The 25,897-nt window shown below is 50.6% G+C and overlaps 1 protein-coding gene and 1 long non-coding RNA gene across 2 annotated transcripts in view; both read right to left on the reverse strand.

Moving 5' to 3' along the window:
* Window positions 1-2,001: 2,001 nt before the first annotated feature.
* Window positions 2,002-5,426, reverse strand: LOC144177793 (uncharacterized). Its single transcript, XM_077705362.1, has 2 exons — window positions 5,414-5,426; window positions 2,002-2,884 (listed from the first exon to the last, which is right to left on the reverse strand). Exons 1-2 carry the CDS (start codon window positions 5,424-5,426, stop codon window positions 2,058-2,060), a joined length of 840 nt encoding a protein of 279 aa, XP_077561488.1. The 3' UTR covers window positions 2,002-2,057.
* Window positions 5,427-5,850: 424 nt separating this feature from the next.
* Window positions 5,851-25,897, reverse strand: part of LOC144177786 (uncharacterized) — a 33,183-nt gene continuing 13,136 nt past the window's right edge. Inside the window, exons 2-5 of the long non-coding RNA XR_013323854.1 lie at window positions 25,754-25,792; window positions 23,721-23,753; window positions 10,014-10,155; window positions 5,851-6,092 (exon numbers count right to left, since the gene is read on the reverse strand). This is a non-coding gene — a long non-coding RNA (uncharacterized LOC144177786). The remainder of the gene's footprint in view (window positions 6,093-10,013; window positions 10,156-23,720; window positions 23,754-25,753; window positions 25,793-25,897) is intronic.

The following is a 25,897-nucleotide window of genomic DNA, read 5'->3' on the forward strand; positions in this document are numbered from 1 at the left end:
TCCATCCATCCATCCATCCATCCATCCATCCATCCATCCATCCATTCACCCAACCCACCCACCCACCCACCCATCCATCCATCCATCCATCCATCCATCCATCCATCCATCCATCCATCCATCCATCCATCCATCCATCCATCCATCCATCCATCCAACCCACCCACCCGTCCGTCCGTCCGTCCGTCCGTCCGTCCATCCATCCATCCATCCATCCATCCATCCATCCATCCATCCATCCATCCATCCATCCATCCATCCATCCATCCATCCATCCATCCATCTGTAGGGCGCTATGTCGGGCGAGAGGAAGGAGCCTCAGGCAGCACGACCGTTCGTCGCAAGGCAAAACCAGATTCTATTTTGTCAGCACCAGTGCGACCCCCGTTTCCTCGTGCCCTCGCGCGGCCACGCAGCCTGTGTCCATGTCCATCGGGCTGCTGCGCGGGGAGCGGCGCTTCGATCCAGCGATGTCGCTGGAGCTGCCGCTACAGGGCTCCCGCGGCCGAAAACGCTATATCGTGTCTGAGCCGGAGTAATGCGCTTGGAGAAAAACGCTAGCGGTTCCCATGCACCTTTAACTTGCTGCTGAAGGACAGGTCCGACGGCAGAACTTGACGCGTCGGTCATGAGTGCCAACGGAAAGTTCGGATTTGGATGAGCCAGCAGTGCAGCGTCGGCGAGAGCGCGTTTGATGGCCGTAAATGCCCTTTCAGCAGCATCGTCCCAATCAAGTGAAGTGGATGACCGTTTGGTGGAAAGCAGCCTGTCGAGAGGTTCGAGCAGCGTGGCACAGTTCCTAATGAAGCGGCGGTAGAAATTTACCAGCCCTAGGAACTGGCGGAGCTTTGTCACTGACGCTGGCTTGGGAAAGTCGATGATTGCGTGAACCTTGGCGGGGAGTGGACATATGCCAGTGGCGTCCAAACGATGACCAAGGAAATCGAGGGCAGTGGCACCAAACTCGCTCTTCGAGACGTTGATGACGATGCCGTGAACAGCGAGACGCTCGAAGAGAAGGCGAAGATGCTTCAGATGCTCTTCCAGGGATGTGCTGGCCACCAGAATGTCGTCAACGTAGGCGTAGACGAACGGTAGCCCTCGTGTGACGGCATCAATGAAACGCTGGAATGTTTGTGCAGCGTTGCGGAGTCCAAATGGCATGCGCAGAGATTCGAACAGGCCGAATGGGGTTGTGATGGCCGTTTTGGGGATGTCTTCTTCTGCCACGGGAATCTGGTGGTAAGCACGAACCAAGCCTATCTTAGAGAATATCGTGGCCCCGTGGAGAGTGGCGGTGAAGTCTTGGAGGTTGGGTAACGGATAGCGGTCAGGAACGGTCTTGGTGTTCAAGGACCGGTAATCTCCGCAGGGGCGCCAGTCACCAGTTTTCTTGGGCACCATGTGCAGTGGTGATGCATGGTTACTGGATGATGGACGGATGATGCCCAGTTCCGTCATGTGCTCGAATTCCGCTCGGGCGACTTTCAACTTGTCAGGCGCAAGCCGCCGTGGTCGAAAGAAAACGGGAGGGCCAGTGGTGATGATGTGATGACGGACGTCATGACGAACAGGCTGAGTCCAGTCAGGTGGTGCTGTCACGGTTGGGAAGTCCCGCAGCAAGGTGGCGAATGGTTCATCGGCAACTGTAGCACAGGATGGTGCTAGATTAGCGGCTGCCTCCGCTGACACACCTTGCACTGAGAGGAGTGTGGTAGCATCAAGTAGACGCTGCCGCTTTAGGTCGACGAGAAGGCCATGTTTTGCGAGGAAGTCGGCACCGAGGATGGCGGTGCGAACGTCGGCGACGAGAAAAACCCACCGGAAAACTCGGCGGAGCCCCAGGTTTAGAGTGAGTGAGCGTTGCTTGTAGACGGGTATGTGCGTGCCGTTCACTGCTTGTAAATGCGAGGTGGCACGAGAAGCACGATCCGAGCCTGTAGCGGGCAAAACGCTGACCTGGGCACCGGTATCCACGAGAAACCTCTGTCCGGTGGTGCGGTCGGTGACGTGAAAGAGGCGACATTCCTGTGTTGGGCCGAGATCGCTTGTCGCCGTTAGCGGTCGGCCAGGCCGTTTCCCGTCCAGGTGCAGGGCAGACGGCAGTGGCGGGCATCAGCGCCGAAACGCCGGTGGTAGTAGCAAATGCCCGGGTTAGGCGATTCACTGCGTGGGCGCTCTGGGCGCCGTCGCTGCGACGACGAGCGACGGCGTTGACGGGAACGTTGCGGCGAGACATCGCGGCGTGTTGCGGCAACGATGATCTTCTCTAGACGATCGCAAAGGCTGTCGAGTCTAGATGAAGCGGCGGACTCACTGGACGCTGAAGCGGGGTTCCTGGGGCAGGGAGGAGACGGAGGCTTAGCCGATGCAACCGCGGCCACTTGAGAAAAGGGGGTGGCGACCTCCATGACTTTGTCTGCCAGCGCGGCGAGTGCCTGCAGGTCCATGGCTGCGGCAGTGGCGAGGACCATCTGGACGTTAGAAGGTAGGCGCTGAAGGAAGAGCTCACGCAGCAGTGTGTCATCCATGGCATGAGAATGCGTGCCAAGGAGTTGCTTCATGTGCCGTAGCAGTTGGCTTGGCCTGCGGTCGCCGAGCTCCTCGGAGGAGAGAAGCTGCTGGATGCGCGTGCGTTCCGAAGCAGCTGTGCGCTCCAGGAGTGCAGCCTTGAGCTGGTCGTAAGGCGCTGCGGGGCGGGTGTGGTTGAACGAAGTGAGGATGTCGGAGATCTCCTCTGCGGCTGTCGGCGGAAGGGCTCCGACGACGTGGAGAAATTTGGTTTCTTGAGAGGTGATCCGAGCTAGCTGGAATTGCGCCTCTGCTTGCAGAAACCAGGTCGTCGGGTGGCGCTCCCAGAATTGCGGAAGCCGAACGGTCAAGGCTCAGACTGCTTCGCCGGCTTCTCGCGAACGGGTTGAGTCCTGGTTGTCGAGGGACATGGCTCTACATTAACCTCGGTGGCGTGTTCGGTAGGGTCACCAATTGTAGGGCGCTATGTCGGGCGAGAGGAAGGAGCCTCAGGCAGGACGACCGTTCGTGGCAAGGCAAAACCAGATTCTATTTTGTCAGCACCAGTGCGACCCCCGTGTCCTCGTGCGCTCGCGCGGCCACGCAGCCTGTGTCCATGTCCATCGGGCTGCTGCGCGAGGAGCGGCGCTCGATCCAGCGATGTCGCTGGAGCTGCCGCTACACATCCATCCATTCATTCATCGGTCCATCCGTCCGTCCGTCCGTCCGTCCGTCCGTCCGTCCATCCATCCATCCATCCATCCATCCATCCATCCATCCATCCATCCATCCATCCATCCATCCATCCATCCATCCATCCATCCGTCTGTCTGTCTGTCTGTCTGTCTGTCTGTCTGTCTATCTATCTATCTATCTATCTATCTATCTATCTATCTATCTATCTATCTATCTATCTATCTATCTATCTATCTATCTATCTATCTATCCCCCTCTCACCTTCTCTCCCAATCTCACCGGTTTTATAATAGGGGTGCTGAGCAGCGTGGGGCTTATCACCCTGCCCTGGGGAACACCTCGGGTCACTCTTGTGGGAACGCGACCTTAGCGCGTTCCCTTCGGTTCGGCTTCGCCACACCGCTTGCTCCTCGCGGGAACTTGCTCGGCAAGACGTCGGCGAGGGGGATCTACCTCCTTGCCGTAGGAGTGTCTTTAAAGGAGCCATGAAGAGAAAATGCAAGTGGGTTTTATTCGAAACATTTCGTGTTTTATAGTGCCCCCAGCGCTTGTCCGGATACAAACGGTACTTTATTCACTGAGAAATTAAACAATTTAGGTTAAAATTTTGATTTTCCCGCTCAATCGTGCGTTTTCGTGGTCCCAAGTGACATCACTGGAACCGACCGCTCTGCAGCCTAGAATACCTTCATTCACGCATCCGCCGTACAGGGTAGAGACACGTATACGCTGGCGCCGCCATTTTCGGTTGCTCGCTCGCCGCCGAAGCAAGTCATTGTGTCAAAACCGCGCTAAAATTATCACCGCAACGCGGTTTACTGAAGAAGTTTGAATCATATTGTCTGTTTCGCGTTGCTGGGTCTCGTGGGAAACGAAAAGAATAACGCGTTGAGCCCGTTGGCCCAATTGCGGCGGCACGGGACCGTTCAAAGGTTGTCTCCACCCTGTACAGCGGTGTTGGTTTGTTGCCGCGTTTCTTTACGTTCCGTAACCTAGATGGCGCCACCATACCGTGGCAAGCGTTTGGTTTGTTTTTGCTCGCATTTAAACCTGGCTTGTTTTTGTTCTGGGAGAAAATATTCGTTCCCTGAAACAGTGCTCGCTCGACAAATGGGGTCACGTAAGACACCGTTGCTTGCGTCAATCGTCCAGTGTCGTCTGAGACAACCCCAAGCCCCGTAGTGCTGTGCAGCAAAACACCAAGCATGCTGTGCGCAGTACGAACAGCAGAACGCATCAGTACTTCTATGTTTACATGTGCTTTCGTAAGTTCCACTGTTTGTCCCATAATTCTTATTGCTTTGTAAAGAATGTGCCCTAAATTAAAGCGCAAATCGCTCGTTCGTCTCGTTTGTAAGTTCTACCTAATTTGCGTCTGCTTCGGCCAGCCTCCGCCAATCGCAGAGCTTAGCTCATGTGACGACATAGGTTCTGTTGCGGGAAATGAGCTGGTGGGTCGCATGACCATTCCCGTTTTTCCTAATTATGTAGCTTATTTGAGCGAAGTTTACGTTAAAAGTGGTGTCAGTATGATTCTAACGAGGCAATCTTTTGAATGAACCAAACTTGTGTTTTCTCTTCATGGCTCCTTTAAGCCGGCGAGCGCACGCGGGATGCGAGCTGCGGGGGGGAAGTTGGAGCTCGGAAAGCGAGGCGTCAGGACGCGCCTGGTGATCTCCTTCCTTCGAGGATCGGGCAAAAAGGAGGGCGACAATGGCTGCCATCGGTGTCCCAGCGAGGCAAACGCGAGCGCGCTGAGGCGGCGCCCCGGCGATGACTGTTGTCGCGGTGAGTCGAACCTCTCGATTCCCTTAAATTGCCCGGGCGAGGAACTAGATCCTCGCCGTCAACCAGCTAGCCTGCATGCTCTTTGAAGGTTTATTATTCGGTAATAAATGTCAATGAGCGAAAACAGTTGTCGCTTCCTTTGTTCCGTCGAGCCACGGCCCGCTGCGGCTGGCGCGGTACAGCGCGCAGCCGCGGGGTGGGGCAGATAGCTTGCTAGCTGGACGAAACGAGAAGACGAAGACGGATTAGTCTCTCTCGTCGCCGGTTTTGCTATTGCAGGGAAAAGTAAACCAATCTACTTTCACCCCGCTATAACCCCACACTCTTTACAGTGCTGAGTCACCGCTGTTTGTTGACATGTATACATGGCTATCGAAAAAATAGTCTGATAGCCAGGCATACATGCGGCTTCCGATACCTGAAGACTTCATGCCGAGCGAATAGCGTCCTGCGCTATGAAGTCATAGGCTGATTTGGTGAGTGCTCCGTGGGATAATGATTGTTGTCTTCTTCCAATGAGACCGACACCAGAAAATCCCTCACGGTGCACTGGTTGTTCTCAGGTATGAAAATGGAGTCGAAAGCGTATCTTTGGAAACGTCACACCGTATGCACTACGTCATTACCATGCATTGAATGAATGCGATGCCTTTAACGTTACTCTTCTCCTGCGAATTTCATTGGTGCGGGGTATACTAGCCGATGCACTTTGAACCACCCATATCAACAAGCTGTGAAACACGGCGAGCCCACAACCCTAGCACATACGTTCCGCAATTAAGCAATAATGCAATCGAACGCACTACATCGTTAAGAATTTGTGAATTTCCTGGAAATTTTAAGGCTTTTCTCGTACTTAGTTTTATTTACGCAATACAACAGTTCTGGGAAAGCAACAAGTTGAAGGTATTACGACAAATTCTTGTTTACTACCATTTTTGTCACCCGTAAAGTCACGTTTTTTTTTACAGATTGCTGACGTCGGTCCTAATGCAGACACCGATTCCCACATAGTCCGGATGTACATATGCCTTGCAGATGCACCTCCCGAGATACTTCGGAACCCTTGGACATGCTCCAGGGTCACTTGCATTGCACTGGAACAAATGAGAGCAATAGCTCGTAAACGCTCACATGAGCACAGAGGCTTGTGGTTGCGTGTGGTACGCTCATCCAAGCTCCTGTACTGTACTCATTCCACAGTAGCTCTGTATGCACACGGAAATATTCGAATAGCCTTACTTTAATTTCATGCTTGAAGGACATGCTAAATTTCAGCTACACTTGAGTTTCGCTTCCTATGTGATTTTTTTTTTAATCAAGACGTAAAAACATTCCAGTGTCCTCTGCACCACTTCAAGCTGAAGGGTGCGAAAAGGATACGGTCGTAAATTATTTTATCTTTCTGCAAAACTTGCAACACCGTTCTCTTAACAGCAAAGCATGTTACGTCGACTGAAACCCATGCGGCGTAGACAGAAAACGCCGAGCGCACGGGAGAGCGGGCCTCGCGACGACCGCCCGGCGTAGCCGGCGCATGGCGCGGTTACGACCTGCGCGCAGTGCCTTTAGAAAAAAAAAATACAGAGCGCACGTGAGTGCGTGCCTAGCGGCGACAGGCTTGCGCGTGGACTTACGCCACGTGAGGAGCGTCTGCCTCCGTCGCGGTCGTCGTGTAGCGATTGGCGCGCTACGAGCCGGCTGCGCCGAACACGACGGCGACAACTCTTTCAATCCAGTCCGTCATAATCTACACGTGGAGAATGCCACCGAAACAGCTGATGAAGAAGTGGAGGTCTACCAAGTCGAGTACACCCTACAAAAGGATTTGTAGCTCGTACGTAGGTGAACCCCCCCCCCCCCAAACGATTTCATCTCCATTGGCAAAAATACCAAGGCGCCTAGAACACACTTATACATTGCATGTTTCGCCCATCATCAGGTTTCACGTTAATGGAGATGGCCAGGCATTTTGTCTTACTTTATTCCTCTTTGCATCAAATACTACAGAAGCACGACAAATTGAAGTTTTCTACGGGTATACTGCCGGTAGCTCACAGAGAAGAGTGGCGCGAACTAGTTTAAGAGAAAATTAGGTGAATGAGGCACTGGGTGGGAACCAATCCCAGGGCTTCGGCAATGTGCGTCCAATGAGCATTCTTAAAGGAGTACTGACACAAAGATTTGAAAGCGAAATAACTTCGGAAATATCCTGCTGTGAACACGCATACGTCACCTGCAAAGTAGCAGCGGCAAATACAGTTTAGAACATATTTAACATCAATTTTATAAGGTGGAAACGCAACCGAGCAGCCAGCAGAGGAGACCTCGGAGGAGATATGGGACCTTGTGCAATCTACATCCCCTGGATGTGGAGTAAGTAAGCAACACCCAAACACGTGACGAGTTTGTGTTGGCCGCTTCCGCACTGCCGGCGTTTCTCGCCGGCTCGCCGCTCCAATCGGAGGTCGATGGTTTCGCTCTCAAGCAACGAAAGATCCGATCGTTGGCGGCGGAGGCACCGGGATTAGTTGGCTCATCGAGCAGCTGACCGCGACCTAAGTTCTACAGCGATTCCAGGCACTTTATTTTTAGTGGTTTGTATTACACTGGACGCGGAAACGCGCAGCGGACACGAAAAGCGCACTGAGTGAGCCGAACGGTCCATTCGCCGGCGGCGGCCGTGGATGGGCGCGAACCACCGCAGGCTGGAGCAGTTAGCTCGAGCTCCATAGCTTGTGACGGCTGCACCAAATAGGACTGAAGTGCAAAACCAGGCAGCGCATAAGAGGAAGGAGTTAATAATGCGATGGCGGATTGCATTAAAAATGGTCATCTCCACCACTTACGAGAACGGCAATCGAATATCCGCCGCACTGTCAATGCGAACACATCTGTAGGCCGACCTGCAGGCAGACCGGCCGGCTGCTCCCAGCGCGAGTCTCGCCACCCACTGTATCGAGCGTTGCGCGTCGTTCTCTAGCCGCGGCAGCAATTAGCACTCGCGGCGCCTGCATCACGTCCAAGGTCGCTTAAAATTAAGCGGCGGACGAGATCAGTACGTAGGCGCATTAGCAGAAACTGCCGCCGACGCGGGATATAGAGTGCTACAGCAGCTCTGCTCTGTGATATCCGTCCGACAGTCACATGGGCCGCTTTGTTTATACTAAATCCAGCCTATCGCGGCACCTGCTGAAACCGAAACTGCGACTGATCGCATTAAAAAACGTCTTTAATTAAAGAACCGTCGCGCGCTGACGCAAATGAGGTTTGTACACGTGATACATGGGTCATTAGCTACGTATCACAACCAAAACAAAAAACAAGATGCAAAATTTTTGTGTCGGTGCCCCTTTGAGAACACTGCAGCTGTTTTTTTACGGGCGAGGCCCCTTAAGGGCTAATTAAGGCTTTTGGCGCCTCCTGTCGTCGTCGTCGTCGTCGTCATAATCGTCGTTCGTCTAGTGTAGTCACGGTACTAAAACACCGGGAAACTGGTTTACGCCTCGCGCTAGAACGTAACGCGTGCTAAAAGAAAGACCGGGACACTCGTTTACGCCTCGCGCTGGAGCGCTTCGTAACGTATTCGTAAAATCGACTGTCGGGGTGTTCGTAATGCTTATGCGGAAAATCGCGAAAAGCAACAACCGTGTACTATGTTTGTATCCGCACAGAGATCCATAGCTTCCGAAATTAAGACCATAATGGCCATAATGGGGTAAATGTATCTCATCGGGAAAAAGAAACGAAAGAACCATTAAGAACAATCAAATTCCCCCATATCATGCTCTCATATCCGAATGTGGCTATAAAAGTTGCAGTTAAGACAATTGCTGTAAGAATGGTTAATCATATGTAGAGAATTCTGAGTATTTCAGCGTATTTTCATGAAAGCCTCGCCCAATATGTTTTTGGCCGAAGCTTTTATGGGACGAAATGGGGTAACGTGGTCTCTCAGCGATGGGGAGAGGGCATAGCCTAACGATGAGCAGAGCAAGCTCCAAGCACACATGCAGAAAGTTGAACGAATGCTGGAACGATACGCCTATACAAGCAAAGCTTTTCTAAACTTTGAAATCTGGTGGTGATGCTTGAATATGTACAATGTTGAGCGAAAGAAATTAAGCATATTTTAGGCAAGACATCGAGTGATATTTGCATTGTTCTTTCAAAGAAAAGTTAGTGGCTGCATGGTTCTTGCGAAGCAAAGAAAAAATTGCAAAAGTGCTCGCGGCGGCCCCTCATCGTTGTGTTTCATGTTCAAAAGTTTCTATTCGACGGCGCGAGAAGTGGAACACGGCGAAAAGAATTGGTGCGAACAGGAATTGATCTGCTGGTTTTAACAAATTCTATCGAGCGTAGCCTTGCGATTAGGGAACATCAGGCAGCTTCGCTGTTAACATCAGCGTCGACGACGTTAAGTCAGCGAAGTTGAGATACGTTTTTCTGATAAGTTGGTAATGGTGGTGATTATAAATTACAAGGACTAGAGTTTTATTATAGTAGTTGAGTATGGGACTGTTCGTTGCCCTCTCGCACGAGCAATTGACAACACACGGATATTCCACAACTTTTGCAACTTCACTTTGGACAGCCTAATAACAAAAAAGCAAATTAAATCAGCTTTAACGATACAGTCTTCTTAGGAACAATGATCCCACACTTTGTTGCGGAATAGTTTTGACAAAACAAGGGCTACAGTAATTTTCTGTAGCGAAACTTCTTCCGTACATATCTATGTAGTCACCTGAGATGGCAATTCTGTAATATTCAATGTAGGCAGCGTAAAGGAAACTTGGAGTTATAATGGAGTAGTCCTGGAGGCCAATGTTTAAATAATTGCTTTTGGGAAAGCTTTTGGTGCAACAAGAATTAGAGTATTTTCCTGCTGAGCATTGGCTTAAAGCAACCCTCGTCGCAGTTGTGTTTGTGCATGGACATGAGAATTAGATGGTAGTCTAGCTATGTAAGCCTTCCCCTTAACAAGAATGCGAAGAGTAACTGCGTCTCGCACTCACCGGTACTAGGCATCCTCGATGGTAGTAAGCATTTCCATAGTATTTGGCCCTATAATTGTTGCCGCGGGGTCCATAAGACACCGTCGTTGATATTTTGTGTCTCGTCCTTACAACCCATGTCGTCGAAATGTGGAACCACCACCTATAACGAATGCGTAAATTGTGAGGACTCGTGAACTTATTTCCAGTTATCAGATTTTTTGAAACTGGCTTCCACCAAAACACCCCAATGCCGCTCCTCCACACACGTATACACAAGCTCCCATACACATGAACACCTCCGATGGGACCCAGTCCTTGGCCAATACGAAGCCCAATGTTGTTTTATTCCACGTCTCAGACTGTTTAGTGGTGCTATTTTTTTCCTGGTCCGAGCCTTGCAGTGTGCCCTCCCTGCGCTCGGCACACCCCAAGGCTCCGTTATTTCACCCCTCCTCTTTAATATTGCTTTACTTCATCTACCCGTAGAGCTCGACCCCACCCGAGACCTTCACCATGCTTTCTATGCCGATGACATCACTCTGTGGACAACTCTAGGATCAGCTGGAGCCAAACAAGACATGCTACAGCACCATCAATACGTATCTCATACCACGAGTGCTTCGCTGTCAAGCCGAGAAGTCTGCAGTACTTATACTTCGCTCACGCACAGGAGGTAGACCTTAGCTCCCAATGAATCCTAATCTGAAAATCCAAAACACTTCTATCTCCCAAGTGCCTACCTTACGTATTCTCGGAATTCTTTCCCATCAAGATGGCTCTGGTGCCGCCCTTATTCCTCAAATCAACAAGAAATGCGTCCAGCTTACTCATTTGATACAACGTGTAAGCCGCCAACATTCAGGGATAAGGGAGAATTAATCCTACAAGCTCATACAAGCTCTGCTACTCAGCCGCATTACCTGTGGGACGCCGTACGCTGCACTCAAACCCATCGAATTGAGAAAACGTGACATATTAGTACAAAAAGCCTGGAAAACGGCCATTCATCTGCCCACTTTTGCGCCCACACAAAAACTCCGCGAATTCGGTACTCAAAATGTCATTGCGGAACTTCTTGAAGCACAACGCATGACCCAAATCCATCGCATTCAACTTACTCCATCAGGACGACACCGTCTCAGTCTTCTGGGACATGGCAGCCCAAGAGCTCAGGACATGCCCAGTCCGATCCCAACTTTTTTGCGTCAACGAATTCACATCGCCCCTATTCCGAGGCATATGCACCCAAGTCACAACAGGCGCAGAAGGATAGCTCGTGTCCGAACGTTACAAAGAAGACTTTACAGGGATCCATGCGTCCGATATACAGATATTGCGTGTAGTCACCATGACCGGCGTATCAAATTGTGGCTCTCGACTCTACGGGTACCACGATGACGGCTGCCACGTATCGTGGAATCTCCTCCACTACCGCTGAATTCATAGCAATAGCTCCAGCCACTACCACGCACTGCAGTCAACACCCCTTTGCGATTGTTACGGACTCTCTGTAGGCATGCCTAAACTACCGTCGTGGACAAGCTGCTCTAGCAGCTGTTCTCCTTCTACAAAAGCTTATCCCTGAACTATTCATCCCAATGATATGGACCCCTGCTCACACCGGCCTGCTGGGGAATGAAGCAGCCATGCTGCAGCCCGCGAGATTCACAACCGGGTATCTTCAGCATCCGAATCTTCAGCCACGGAAGACATCACCACAAAACCTCTGATTCCCACTGAAGCCATTCTCATCCACTACAGGCCCCTCCGCTACAAATATCCTCCACCGCACCCTCCCTCACGCACGCCCAAGCATACACCTGGCCACGCTTACAAACAGATACCTAGTACAACTGTACACGACTTCACCACATTGCTCCAACGCTCTACCCGAAAACCTGTCAACCATGTAATACACCACTAGACTTTCCATCTTGTCATTGAATGCCCGCACTCTCCACCCCTACCTCCCCGACTGACCACCACCTCTTTCCTTGAGCAGTGGGAGAGGTTGCTGACCAGCTCTGACCGGGAAGATGAAGCTATGCTGGCCGACCGGGCGGTGACGGTGGCGTCCTCTCGCGGACTCCTGGACGTAGGAGGCTGACCACACCCCCTTCGCGCTATAATAAACGTTTGTTCATCCTCATCATGAAAAACGCCACCAGGGGGCTGCGGAGCCCATACCCGCTTCACATGGGCTACTGCTTTGCACCGCCCTGGCTTTGGACCTCCGTGCAGCAGCGCTCTATAATTAGTATCATCGTGTTCGCTAAGTCATCAGCTTCACCCTGATACCCGCCACAAAAGCCTTGGACCATTTCTCACCTCGCCGGACCCACCCGAAGTTTCAAGCGGTGAGCGTCTCTGCTAACCCTAACGTTCCAAAGAACACGGCTCAACTGCAATCGGGCGCCCGGCCTGCCTCACTACCTGCGCGGAGTCTGGAAGTCCACATGCAAGAATCGCCCCAAGCCCCACCGACATACGACCCGAACAGCGGCCGCACGCTCCCAACCTATGACCCCTGGCGTCAGATCTTACGATCGCGCCACAACCAGCGCATCACTCCTTCCACTACCCACGTGCCAGCTTCCGTCTCTGCTCCACGCAGGGCAATCCAACCGAAACTCCCCATGAACGACTACAAGGTGATAATCCGCCCGAGGTCCGGCCTACGCGTCGAAGCCTGACCGGCGCGGCAGCTCGCACACAGCCTGCAACAAGCCACCGGCATCCCACCCACTACGTTCTACGAGCAAGTTATCACCTTCCCGCAACCGCAGCAGAATCTTATCGCGACAAGCACCCCTAGCGAAGTATGCGCCGACGCTCTGCGCAAGATCACCACCCTCCACCTTGGCGACACGACATATGATGTCACAGCGTACCTCATGAACCCCCCGGGAACTTCTCGCGGAGTAATCCAAGGCATCGACCCTGGAACACCTCCTGAGCAACTCCTAGCCATAATTACGTCCACCGGACCGCCCATCATTGAAGCCCGCATGCTCGGCACCTCGGACACAGCAGCACTCACGTTTGACGGTCCTCACGTGCCATTTTACGTGAAAGCGTACGGCACCCTGGTACGCTGTCGCCCCTACCGGAATACCTATCAATGGTGTGCGAAGTGCGGCGGCCTCGGACACCGACCCGATGTCTGTCCCAACCCTCAGCCCAACCTGTGCTCCCGGTGCCATACCCCCAACCCAGCTCCTGACCACCCCTGCCAACCTCAGTGCCAGCTGTGCGGACTCCCCCACCTGACGGCCAGTCGAGAATGTCGCCGCAAGCTGAAGCCCCCACCACCGCCCGCGCGCACCCGCCTCCAACGCCAAGCACAAGAAATCCGGCAACCAGCCCTCTCCACACTCCGAAGATCGTCCGGTCCACCCTCCAAGCCCTCTCAGGTGAGCTGGTCAGCTGTAGCCGCCCACACCCCCCACGATGACCCTTCCCCCCCTTGCCCACCCCTCAAACCACCGTGTTAACTGCTGAATCTTCCGACCTAGCGACTCTTGCACAAGAAAATGCACAACTAAAAGCACAATTAGCCGAAAACGCCAAGCAAATTGCTACCCTCCAGCAACAGCTCTCGGAGCTTAAGACACTTCTGCCACAACCACCCAGTCCCTTCGTCCCACCCTCACCACCAGCAATTCCAGCAATGCCCGACAATTCCGCACTGGCACCCATTTTCTCTGCCCTGGATGACCTCAAGCTACTTTTTCAAACCAATTTCACGGCCCTGCAAGAAGAAGTCACCTCACTCTCGGGCCGCATCAAGGTTATAGAAGACCGCAACGCTGAGAAAGTAAAACGCAAAAAGCACCGCCCGCCCAGTTCTACCCCTCCACCCCCTACAACCACTCCACTTGACGAAGCGATCGAGGAAGACTCGGACTTTTTATAACGCCTAAATGTACCAACTCCCCGTCCCTTCAAATTTGGCATTGGAACTGTCGCTCCTTTCGCAGGAAAAAATCGTCCCTCCACCAGCTTATCGCCCCTAACCCCCCAGCAGTACTCGCCTTACAAGAAGTAGAATTCACCAATCCCTCTCTCCGAGACTACACCACATTTCAAAATCCCAACTCGCCGCGGACCGCCACGTTCGTGCACAATACCTACCCAGCGCAACATCATCCGCTGAGCACTGCAATTGACTGCATACTAGTAGAACTCTTACCTACCAGCAAGAAGGAACCAAGTGTTTTTATCCTGAACGTCTATTCCCCTCCCTCTGGCAACCTCCAGGAACTTCCTCTACTCCTCCGGAATGTCATTAAATTAGCTAAGCACCACCGATTAGTACTCCTCGGCGGCTTTAATGCACCGCACACTGCATGGGGTTATGCGCGCAGTGCGAAATCAGGAACTACCCTCGGGGATGCAGCACACCGTCACGGCTTTACTCTTTGCAACATGCCCCTCATCCCGACCCGCCTCGGCTCCAGCGTCACCCGGGATACCACCCCAGACCTAACATTCGTTCGTAACGTCTCCCAATACACATGGCAATGCCTCCCTCATACTCTCGGAAGTGATCACAGCATCGTTCACCTCACCATTTCGGGCATAACCAAGACCCAACTAGGCGTCGCCCGCCTCACAGATTGGAAAGCCTTCCGGGATACTCTACAAGCTACCCCACCCGCCAATTCGGACCTCGATGAATGGACGACCACCATTGAACGTGCTCTTCAAAAACACACCAAACGAATCCCGATCACGACCGAGTACCCCGCTGTAGATCCGCACCTCGATCACCTTTGGACAGCCAGGCACAGCCTGGTAACACGCTGGAAGCGTAACAAAACAAACCGGCGCCTGAAGTTACGCATAGCTCACCTCACAAAGCAAGCGGAAGACTACGCACAACAACTAAGTCAGCAGAATTGGCTCCAATTTTGCGCCCAGTTACAAGGAACACTTAGTACGCGCAAAACCTGGCACCTACTTCGATCACTAATGGGTACCCGAGAGAAGAAGATCGCCAATCAACATAACATCCGCCGACTCATGCATGCCTTCCCAGGAGATGAACAAGGCCTCCTCAACACCTTACGTCAAAGGTACGAACTTTCTCCACAGACTCCTGTGCCTTCTTATTCGGACTATACTGGTGATCCTAACGCGACGCTGGACACGCCTTTTACCTACGAAGAACTCGAGGCAGCAATCCGCAACCTCACGCGCAACACAGCCCCAGGTCCAGACAAAATCACGAATCGTTTAATACGCAACCTTCCTCCTGCCAGCCTCGACCAGCTCCTGAATCTTATCAATGATCATTGGACACAAGGGACGCTTCCGCCTGCCTGGAAACACGCTGACATCTCACTGATCCCCAAACCTGGCAAACCAATCGAGATACCCAACCTGCGTCCCATCTCCCTTACTTCATGCCTCGGGAAACTGCTTGAACACATGGTTTCCAATCGCCTTACGGCGTACATAGAAGATAACAACCTCTTCCCCACGACCATGTATGGCTTTCGACCTCAACTGTATACCCAAGACGTCCTCCTGCAGCTCAAGGAAGACCTTCTCAATAACCTTCCGAAGCATCACAAACACTGTATCCTCGCTCTCGACAACAAGAGTGCGTTCGATAACGTTTCCCACGACGCGTTACTAAACAGCCTGGCCACTCTCCATGTTGGGACACGACTATACAACTATATGAGAGCCTTCGTTACCAATCGCACCGCTACAGTGGGGATCTCTCATTTACGCACACCCTCCTTCCCAGCGCTTCCCCGAGGAACACCACAAGGCTCCGTCATTTCTCCTTTGCTATTTAACATAGCTCTCAAAGATCTGCCTCCGCTACTGGACACCGTCCCATCCCTCCACCATGCCCTATATGCCGACGACCTTACCATATGGACCAACACAGGTTCCATCGGCGAACAACAAGAATCGCTTCAACGAGCCATCGACATCACTACCATATATCTCTCTAAATGTGGTCTTACCTGCTCCCCGGAAAAATCCTCACTGCTAACCCTTCAGCAGAGAACTCGGGGACGACACACGGCGCCGACGCCGGACCCGGCTCTTTCTATAGAAACTCGCCCCGTTCCTGTAGTAACCCATCTCAGGGTACTCGGACTGACAATCCCACGAGATGGCTCCGGCTCGCACACCATCCTCGCACTTCAACGCACAGTTACTCAATTGGCACAACTAGTTAAGCGCATCACCCACCAACGTACTGGTCTCAAAGAAGCGGAAACTTCCCGTCTGGTTCAAGCTTTTCTCATTTGTCGCCTTACATACGGAGCTCCTTACCTGTCCCTCAAAACAGCAGAGCACAAGAAACTTGACATTTTAATTAGGCAAGCATACAAAATTGCACTTGGCCTCCCCACTAACACCTCTACTGACTTGTTTTTACGCTTGGGAATACATAATACTTGGACAGAGCTGTGCGAAGCTCAACGAACTTCGCAATTCCAACGCCTTAAGCTTACACCCACTGGCTGTAGTACTTTAGCTCGCCTGGGCTATCCGACCCCGACTCAGCCTCACCGCCTGGCACGTCTTCCCCCCTACTACGCGCTCGCATTAAAGTCGCCCCGCTACCCCGGAACATGCACCCAGGCATCCACGATGGTCGTCGCACCGCGCTAACCAACTACATCCGCACCCACTACCAGCATCTGCCGGACACGCTTTACGTCGATGCATCCCCATACCCCAACCGATGGACTTACGCCGTCGCGACTGTAGATAGTCAAAAATGTACCGTCGCCCCTGCCTCCACGCGAGCCTCAACACAAACTGAAGCGGAAGAGATAGCCATTGCGCTGTCCCTTACCTCCACTCGCCGTGACTACGTGACAGTAATCACGGACTCGCAGGAAGCCTGCCGACACTTTAAAAAAGGTCTACTCCCTCGCACTGCTCTACGCATCATTGAACACTACTCTTACCTCCCTGAGGAGTGCCACATTTTATGGACCCCTGGCCATTGTGGGTTGGCCGGCAATGAAGCGGCGCACGACGCGGCCCGAGAAGTGGTACACCGGGCCATTGCCCCCGACCTCCCTCCTACCACCCTGGAAGCCCACCCCCTACTCACCTACAATGGCATACTCCCACACTACAAGCTCTCTCGTCGCACCTTCCCTCCAACTCACCTGTCTCTAACAAAAGCCGATGAAATCACTCTCCGTCAACTTCAAACCCGGACCTTCCCTCACAGTACACTTTGGCATTTGATTTTCCCCACCTCTCACTCACCACAGTGCAAGTTTTGCCCCGAAAGGGGTACACTGTATCACATCGTATGGGAATGCTCCCACACACCCGACCTCCCTCCCAATCCCCACCCCTCCCCCTCACAGTGGGCGGCGCAGCTGTCCAGCTCTGAACCCGGCTCCCAGCTTAACCTGGTGAGACGGGCCCGCACTGCCAGCCAGAGCCAGGGACTCCTGGACTAAGGAGTCTCCCCACTGGTCTGCCTCCACACACGGAGTCAGATTGGGCCTGAATAAAAGTTTATTCCTCCTCCTCCTCCATCCTCATCATCATCCCGCTCAATTTGGAAGTTGCTTTTTTAAAATATATATGGTATTATAGTGGGACTAACGACAATAACAGTTGCTCGGCACGGAGGTACGTGTAGCCAGCACCACGCAATGCGTGACGCAGGTATCTGCGAATGGACACGAACATATACATCTTCATCGGGTCTATCATACCCCGCAACAAAAACAACGCATTGACGTGACGAAATACCACTTTTTGTTTCGGTTGCTTCCCAAGAGTTTGTACAAGCACGAATCCCTGTTGCCGTCAAGGTCTTTCAAACAGAGAAAAAAAAACCTTATTGTTTTGGTGGGACAGCCAAGGTACCCGCTACTTTACTCTAGAGCTGTGCAGTTGGATGACGATGGTGATAAAAAATGCCGAGGAAGTTCACGCTATCGCATAAGGCTTCAAGTTTGCGAAGTGGTAGGCAACCTTCCCGACCATCATGACGGTTGACGGTTTAAGACCATGATTGCAGCCGATTTGCTTATTCGTCGCTGCCGCAGCGACCTTTACTCTCTCAATTTTGCCATAAGTTTGAACTTCCTTTATTTTTTGGAAGTGATAATCATTGTACATCCCTTTGGAAAGGCGTACACTGTGCCTGTCTTCCTAGTTCCGAGCAAGTGTTGCCCCGATTACGGCGATCTATAAATTCTTTGGCCAATCTTGGCCAGTCTCCCTAAATTGGCAGGCGTAGCTCGACAAACGTGCGCCGGGGAGACGCTGCCCGGTCTCCGCAAGGCACGCACACACGAGCGCTCGGCATTTGCTTGGTTTTTTTAACTGCCGAGCGGTCGCTGCAATCTTGGCCAATCCCTCTCGGTGGGTGTCTTTAGCTTCGCTAACGTGCGGCGGGGACGCTGGGTGGTCGCCGTGAGGCACGCACACGTGATCGCTCGGCATTTTTTGTAACTACCGGGCGGTCACCTCGAGGGGCGAGCTGACGTGCGCTCGGCATTTTCTTACTATTTTTAACTGCGGACACAAAAATAACGACTTACTAAACAGCTTCGCTGTAGAAGCTTTATTGTCGTCTTTGTTCAGACGGAGTCACTGCTTGGGAGCGGCAGCGCCCTCGTCCCTTCAGACGGCGGGCAGGCACACGTGGGCCTTGGCCGCGTGTTCCGCCAGCTGGACGACTGCTGTTTGGACAGCGGGTTGGGAGCTAAGCAGCGCGGTCTCCCGTTGCTCGTGTCTTGTAATGCGTACACCTGATGTGGGTGTGTCTGGTTTACTGGGACGCGCCCAAACCACGCGCTAGCCTTTTAGAGGTGAAGCACCTTAAGACCTCGCTTTGTCCAGGGCTTGGCGTCCGTGTACACAGTGTTGCGCATGTGCGAGCGGCATTGAATTGGATTGGATTGGATTTGGACTGGATTGAAATGAATTGGATTGGATTAAATTGAATTATATCGGATTGGATTCGATTGGAATTGTATATGCTGCACACACGCGTTGTCACTCATTTACATGCGCGAGGGGGCAATGTCACGGGTGATTTACGGTAAGAACGATCCCCAGTGCTTCGCCCACTCGTCATGGTTCAATTTGTGGAGACGCGTGAATTTTTTAAAACCCTTTTTGGTCGGAAAGGGTGTAAATTTCTTTACCAACGGCGCGCACCTTTAAAAATTGTTTTGGCTAAAGAAAGGGTGTTTTTCTGAACACACTAAAAAAGGGTGTAAGGTTAGCTTAACACCTTAAAAATGGTGTGAGCAGCGCAGCTACGCGTGACAATGTTGATCGGCTGAGCGCGCAGCATGACAGACACATTCAACACGCACAATTACAGTTTGATTACAAACGAATTAAGCAGGAAATGGGATGCATGGGGAGAGCGAGTACATACTCACTTAGAAATACATCTGCTTTTCAAGCGTTTATAGTTGAGATTATGCGGCAGTGGGGCACACGGTCAAACGCTTCCAAAATGTCGAGAAAAATGCAGTCTGTTCGGAGGTTGTTATTCCCGTTCGAGTGAAGGTCAGTCGTGAATTCTAGCAGTTGCATCTCAGATGACCAACCTTTTCTAAACCCATTTTTGTTGCGAAAAAAAAAAAAACTGGTTAGACTCAAGATGGTTGTAAATGTGGGAAGCGATAATGTGTTCTAAAAGTTTGCACCAAATCGATGTAAGTGAGATTGGACGGCAATTTTGGGGTAGATGTTAGTCTCCTGATTTAAACAATGGGGTAACTTTGGCAATTTTTGAGTCGTCAGGTATCTTCCCAGACTCTAAAGGTTGTTGAGTGTTTTTTAAAGGAATGGTGTTTTTTAGTACTTTTGAGTTAATATTATCAGCGCCAGCAGAGCTGGACGCCTTCAGCTTGGTTATCAGGCATTCTATGCCTTCAGCCGTAAATTCAATAGGTCGCATGTACTGGTAATTATATCCGGCACGTAAAAATTGCGGCAAAATGTATTACGACCCGAACAACACTAGCTGATAGAAAGAGGCTCGTGATTTTCATCATGTAAAGTAATGAGGTTAGCAACACGATTGCGAGATATTTCACGCCAGAATTTCTTTTGATAAGTTTTTATAAGGAAACCCAGGTCTCTTGAAAAATATTTAACTTTAGTGGAACGCAATGCAGCGTAGTACGCAACTAAACACTACTTAAACTTCTCCCATGCACTGGCTGTGCACAGGCGTTTAGCTTTTCGGTACAGACGTTTTTTTTTTCTTAACTAGCTAAGTGACTTAGAGAACCAGGCATTTGATTGGTCATTGGATATCGAAATCAAGGGAATGTATTTATTAATGAAGACTGTCATTTTGCCACGGAAAATTAATTACCCAGTTGTCGTGAACTGAGCGATTACTAAACGAGGGCAAGAGTACCTGGCTAAGGAATATATCAAGTTCATTGTTGATTTCGGCATAGTTGACTTTATTATAGCCACGAATGTTTTTGTAGTTTTCCGGAAAGAAGTTACAGGAAGATCAATGGTTATCTCACGAAGTCTGTGGTTGCTAAGACATTATTTTAAAGGACATCCACGACAGTATAAGGGGCTGAGGTTAGTAACAAATCTAAGGTATTGTTTCCACGGGTGGGTTTATTGACGACCTGTACAAGATTTAAGACAACAGTTAGACTGATAAAATCGGCTGATGTGTTACAAGGAGAGAATATAAGGTTGCAATCAATATGCTAAATGTTAAAGTCTCCAAAAAGAAAGACATTTTTAGTGTGGCCCAAATTGATGGCATCAGTAATACTTTTCCGCTATTCAAATTGGAAACAACTATTGGCATTCGGAGAGCGGTAACTGTTTCCTTTAAGGTTGAACGTTAGAGGGCTTGTTTTGCAAACTACCCAAATTATCTTGAGTGCCAATTTTGTGTCCACAACGTAAGAACATATTGTTTTTCTAATACCCAAAAGAACACCCCGACCGCTTCTGTCAGCGCTATGTTTACGGTAGATGTTAAAGGCGTGAAAATGTGGCAAAAGTTCGTTATCGTGGGTATCAGGGTGCAGCCACGTCTCAGTAAGCGCGAGGACGTGAGATTTGTTGCCGTCGAGCGGGGAAGCTATTTCTTCTTGTTTAGGCAGTAGGCCACGTATGTTTGTAAATGGAAATGATAATGAAGTTTTGTTAGAAATGGGGTTATCTTGGGGACGCCCTTCAGCACGCGTGTTGCTGCGACGTTTGATAATACGCTTTTTAAGAGGCGGGGATGTAAGCGCTATCTTGTCAATAGCAGCACTTGGTTTGTAATACTATCAACCACAAAGGATGTTTTGTGCACGCGCAAAGTATCCGCAGCTAAGTATAATTTGCGGTATTTGGCCTTAGCAAAGTCGTACAACTTTTTCCTTATTTGCCTGGTAACAAAAGAGAAATCTTCATTGATAGAAAATCCTGTTCCTTTAAATTTTCGCGCTGATGACAGTACTCCCTGTTTGTCTTTGAAGAAGGCAAATTTTGCTCTGATGTGCCTGTTTTTTGACTTCTGTTTATTTGCCTAATCTATGCACGCGTTCAAAGTGCGTGCTGGTTTTGGATAACTCTAGTTTTTTGGACCACAAATTGATTATTTTTTCTTCGATTTGGTCCAATCTTCCTCAGGATCATCATCGAACCCCAAAACAGCAAGTTTGACCTTCGTTGTCTATTTTCGGCGTCATTGCAACGGGACGCGATAGTCGTGACTTGCTCGGAAAGTTCAAGAATTGCACTGGTGTCAGCGACGAGATTTCATTAAAGTAAGGTGCCTGATGCATTTAAGTTCAGCTGAGGCATTTAAGTTCAGCCACCGCACGTCTCGTTTGTCTCCTCAAGTTTGGGGATTGTTTTCAGAGGTGCAAAAAAAGCCGCAGCCTCGGTTTTGCTCATCGGCCCAAGGTTTGTCTGGACATCACCCGAAAGCATAAGTAGACGGCTAAGCAAGCAAGCACTTGTCACGCGAGAATGACACTGTTCGCTTCAGCGTGTAAAACCACTCTGATGGGCACGAAACCGAAACCATACAGTAACCTAGACACGTTACTGCTGCAGCACTTCTTAAGTAGCTATTCTGCCATAACAGGGGATGTAAGTCGTGCATTCTGGCTGCGGTGCCATGCCTGAAGTGGACTGCCGCTGGGGGCCTTTTGAATCCCGCTGCTTCCGTGCGGAGCGCTGTCGATGACGTTACTGGTTGCCAGATTGGTAGGCTCGCCGTATCCTAATTCAGCGCTAGGGGCATCGAAGCAGGCCAGTTGGAATGATCGTCACCTCGGATCCGCTTGAATGCCTGGAAGCGAAGCACAAAAAACCCAGTTCAGTGTAGCCTGCAATAACAGGGGACGTAAGCCGTGCATTGTTGCTGCGGTGCCATGCCCGAAGTGGACGGGTGCTGAGGGACTTTTGAATCCTGCTGCTTCTGTGCGGAGCGTTCTCGATGACGTTCCAGGTTGCCAGATTGCTTGGCTCGCCGTATCCAAATTCGGCGCTGGGAGAATCAAAGCAGGCCAGTTGGAATGCTCGTCACCTCGGATCGGCTCGCACGTGCCGAGAAGCAAAGCGCAGAAAACCCAGGTTACTGTAGGCTGTGATAACAGGGGACGTAAGCCGTGTATTCTGGCTGTGGTGCTGATTCACTTGGTACTAACTAAGTAGTTCTTCTGAAGAATTATTGAGAAATGTTAAAATGTTTTGATTGATTGATTGTAGGGTTTAACACGCCGACGCAACTCAGGCGATGAGGCGCGCCGTAGTGGAGGGCTCCGGATTAGTTTTGACCACCTGGGGATCTTTAACGTGCGCCGAAATCTCGTACACACGGGCGTTTTTGCTTTTCGCCTCCATCAGAAAAGCGGCCGCCGCTGCCGGGAATCAAACCCGCGACCTCGTGCTCAGCAGCGCAACGCCTTAGCCACTGAGCCACCGCGGCGGGTTAAAATGTTTTCTGGTAGTTTTGCTCCTGTAAACTATACATAGGTCTAAGATGTCAGAGGTTAGAGATTGAAAAGTTCAGTGGTTTGGGGTATATTAAAGAAAAGTAAGATCTACCAGGTGGCTGTGCCCGCATGCTGTGTTAGTGAGTTGTGAAAGCTCTCTGTTTCTGTTTTTTATTGGACAGACAAGAAGTGCTGTTTATGTGTAGACCTCCTTAATAACAGTGTCGGTACACATAGAATGTGCTCAATATTTTGCGAAGAACGGCCATAACGTTATATGGTATTGACAGGGTGGCAAAATTAGTTCTTCCTGTTCGCTATTCGTGCGGTTTGATTGATTTTTCTTACGCATTACAATTTGATTCCAAAAGCGGAAAATTTGTATTTTCGTGTACTTTTTCCGTGCGATAAACAGAGAGTCGCCAGGCACCGCGGGTTTCCATTACGTCGGCCTACTATGACATCTTTGTATCTTCTACGAGTACATACGATGGCTCATTCAATAAGAACCATGTGAAAAGAGAGTATGACCTACTTATGATTATGATTATAAGTTTATGATTATGCTTATGATAAGCTAATGTTTATAATTATAAGAGATTATGATTATAAGTTCAGGCCTTGCCAACCAGCGTACACGTTTTCAGTACTTTTTTGACTAGTAGCCTCCGTAAATATTGACCACATTTCTGTACTACGAATGCATTCAACAAAATATTTTCATTTTTTTTCGCATGCAAGCACATAAACGTACTATGGAAGGATATAAAACATGATACTTTACATCCAGGGTACAGGACGCGGGGCTCCGGAAAAGCTGTAATAATAAAAAGTACGAAATAAGTAATTCCGAATTTATACCACACAACTAAAAAAATTCCCCGGGGCACTCAAGTCCTCGTAGGTGCTTTTGAGGCACAAACCTGCTGGCACTAATTACAACTGCATCGTATTGGCATTTCTTTCTGCGCTTTCGTTTGGTTGACTTTCGGCAGGGAATATTTCTACCGCTCATTTTTCTGCAACACCATGCTCGCGCCTTATTCTTCGTTGTCGTTTTTGTAGCGTAAGCTACACTGGCCGAGATCGGGCAGTTTCGCGTGGGCCGTGAAGGGCCGTTCTGCGCAAGCGCGAGGAGCATTGGATTGGTTTGGATTGGATCGGATCGGATTGGATTGGATTGGCTTGGCTTGGCTTGGATCGGATCGGATCGGATTTGAATTGGATTGGATTGGATTGTATTAAATTTTATTGTGTTAGATTGAAATCCAATCCAATTGGAGTACGGGTGTGTAGAGAATTGAGTCTGCACGTTCGCCGGTCTGCGCATTCCAGAGGAGTGACGTCATAGCCGCGGCAGACGCACTGGCGCCGGCGCGTGCCTAGCTGTGCTCATCCGTTGCGCAGTAGCCAAGTCTGACGCTGCGCCGGAGCCATTTGATAGCCGTTTCACCTGGCTCCTGGAGAGCGGGGCTGCGCGAGGAGCCATGCGCGTGGAGCAGTGACTGGACTGGACTGGACTGGACTGGACTGGATTAGATTGGTTTGGAAATCGTTTTAGTAAGAGCAAGCATAATAATCAGGTAATCCTAGACAACCAGGAAACCTAAGAATAACCAGCTGAACCTTAGCTCACGTGCGCACCACCTCTGCTCTCACGTGTCATCACGTTCAGGTGCCACGCGACCCCCCCCCCCCTATATTCTACAAAATACAGGTTTACAACAAATCCAGCAAAGCAAGACGGCAGGCCCGAATCGGATGCATGTGCCGACCACCAGATACACAGACGCATCGCCTTACCAGGACCAGCCGGCTCACGCAATCAGCGTAATCGACGCAGCAGGAAAAGAGCTATCGGCAGTGACCGGCCTAATAAATTCAACAGAGATAGCAGAAGAATCCGCAATTGCCCTCGCAGCCACCACTTCAAAAGAGTACATCACCATCATCACCGACTCACAGACGGCGTACCGCAACTACTTAAACGGAAGAATTTCAAAACCCGCTCTGCACATACTGCAACGACACCCCCAATTGCCAAGCATAGAAATCGTATGGTCACCCGGACGTACTGCCCTCGAAAGAAGCGAAGCGGCTCACGCCGCAGCCCGAGAACATTCACACCGGGCCGTCTCCGAGAGGGAACCACACCAACAGAGAGATTCACATCCAAAATATATGCCTCTTCACACATACGCAGAAATATTGTCGCACTACAGACAGGCTCGTCGCAAATATCCAGCGCGGACCATCTACTAGCCAAAGAAGACGCCACCACGCTACGAAGACTCCAAACAAACACTTATCCTCACAACAGCATACTTCACGCCATGTACCCGACACAATACACTGCCAACTTCAAATACTGCCTGCAGAAAGGCACCCTATACCACATCGTTTGGGAGTGCTCCCACACGCCGCAACTCACACCAAACCCCAATCCCTCCTTTCAGCAGTGGGTGGAGATGCTGACCAGTTCTGACCTCTCCGACCAGCAAACGTTGGTGGAGAGAGCGATGAAGGCCGGTAGACTCCAAGGGGCCCTGGACTGAGGACTCCTCTCACAGGGCGGGTGCCCTTGACACCAGCACCTTGCTGTTAATAAAAGTTTATTCCTCCTCCTATGGGCAAACCTGTCAGTTCTCGGACGCTTTGAACGTTTTCTATAAAGCACTGTTGCTGCTGTCATACCGCATAAATGGCATTTTTGCACATTTTTCAGTACCAAGAAAAAGTTGAAGAAAACATTTAAGGTTTTTTTTCCCCGCATATATTATTATACAGCACTGACAATTGCATAAACACAAACATTACCTCTCGAGGACAGGCAAGTTCTCTGTAGCTCCCGAAGATCTGTAAGAATAAAAAAAAAAACACTTCAGCAAACTTGTCTTCATAAAATAGGCATTGCTCGCGCGCTTACAAGAACTCCTCGGGGGGCTCGATTCTGCTTACTTG

This window comes from Haemaphysalis longicornis, unplaced genomic scaffold (assembly GCF_048455015.1).
Source record: "Haemaphysalis longicornis isolate Haplotype H1 unplaced genomic scaffold, Haemaphysalis longicornis Haplotype H1 scaffold_31, whole genome shotgun sequence".
Classification (NCBI taxonomy): domain Eukaryota; kingdom Metazoa; phylum Arthropoda; class Arachnida; order Ixodida; family Ixodidae; genus Haemaphysalis; species Haemaphysalis longicornis.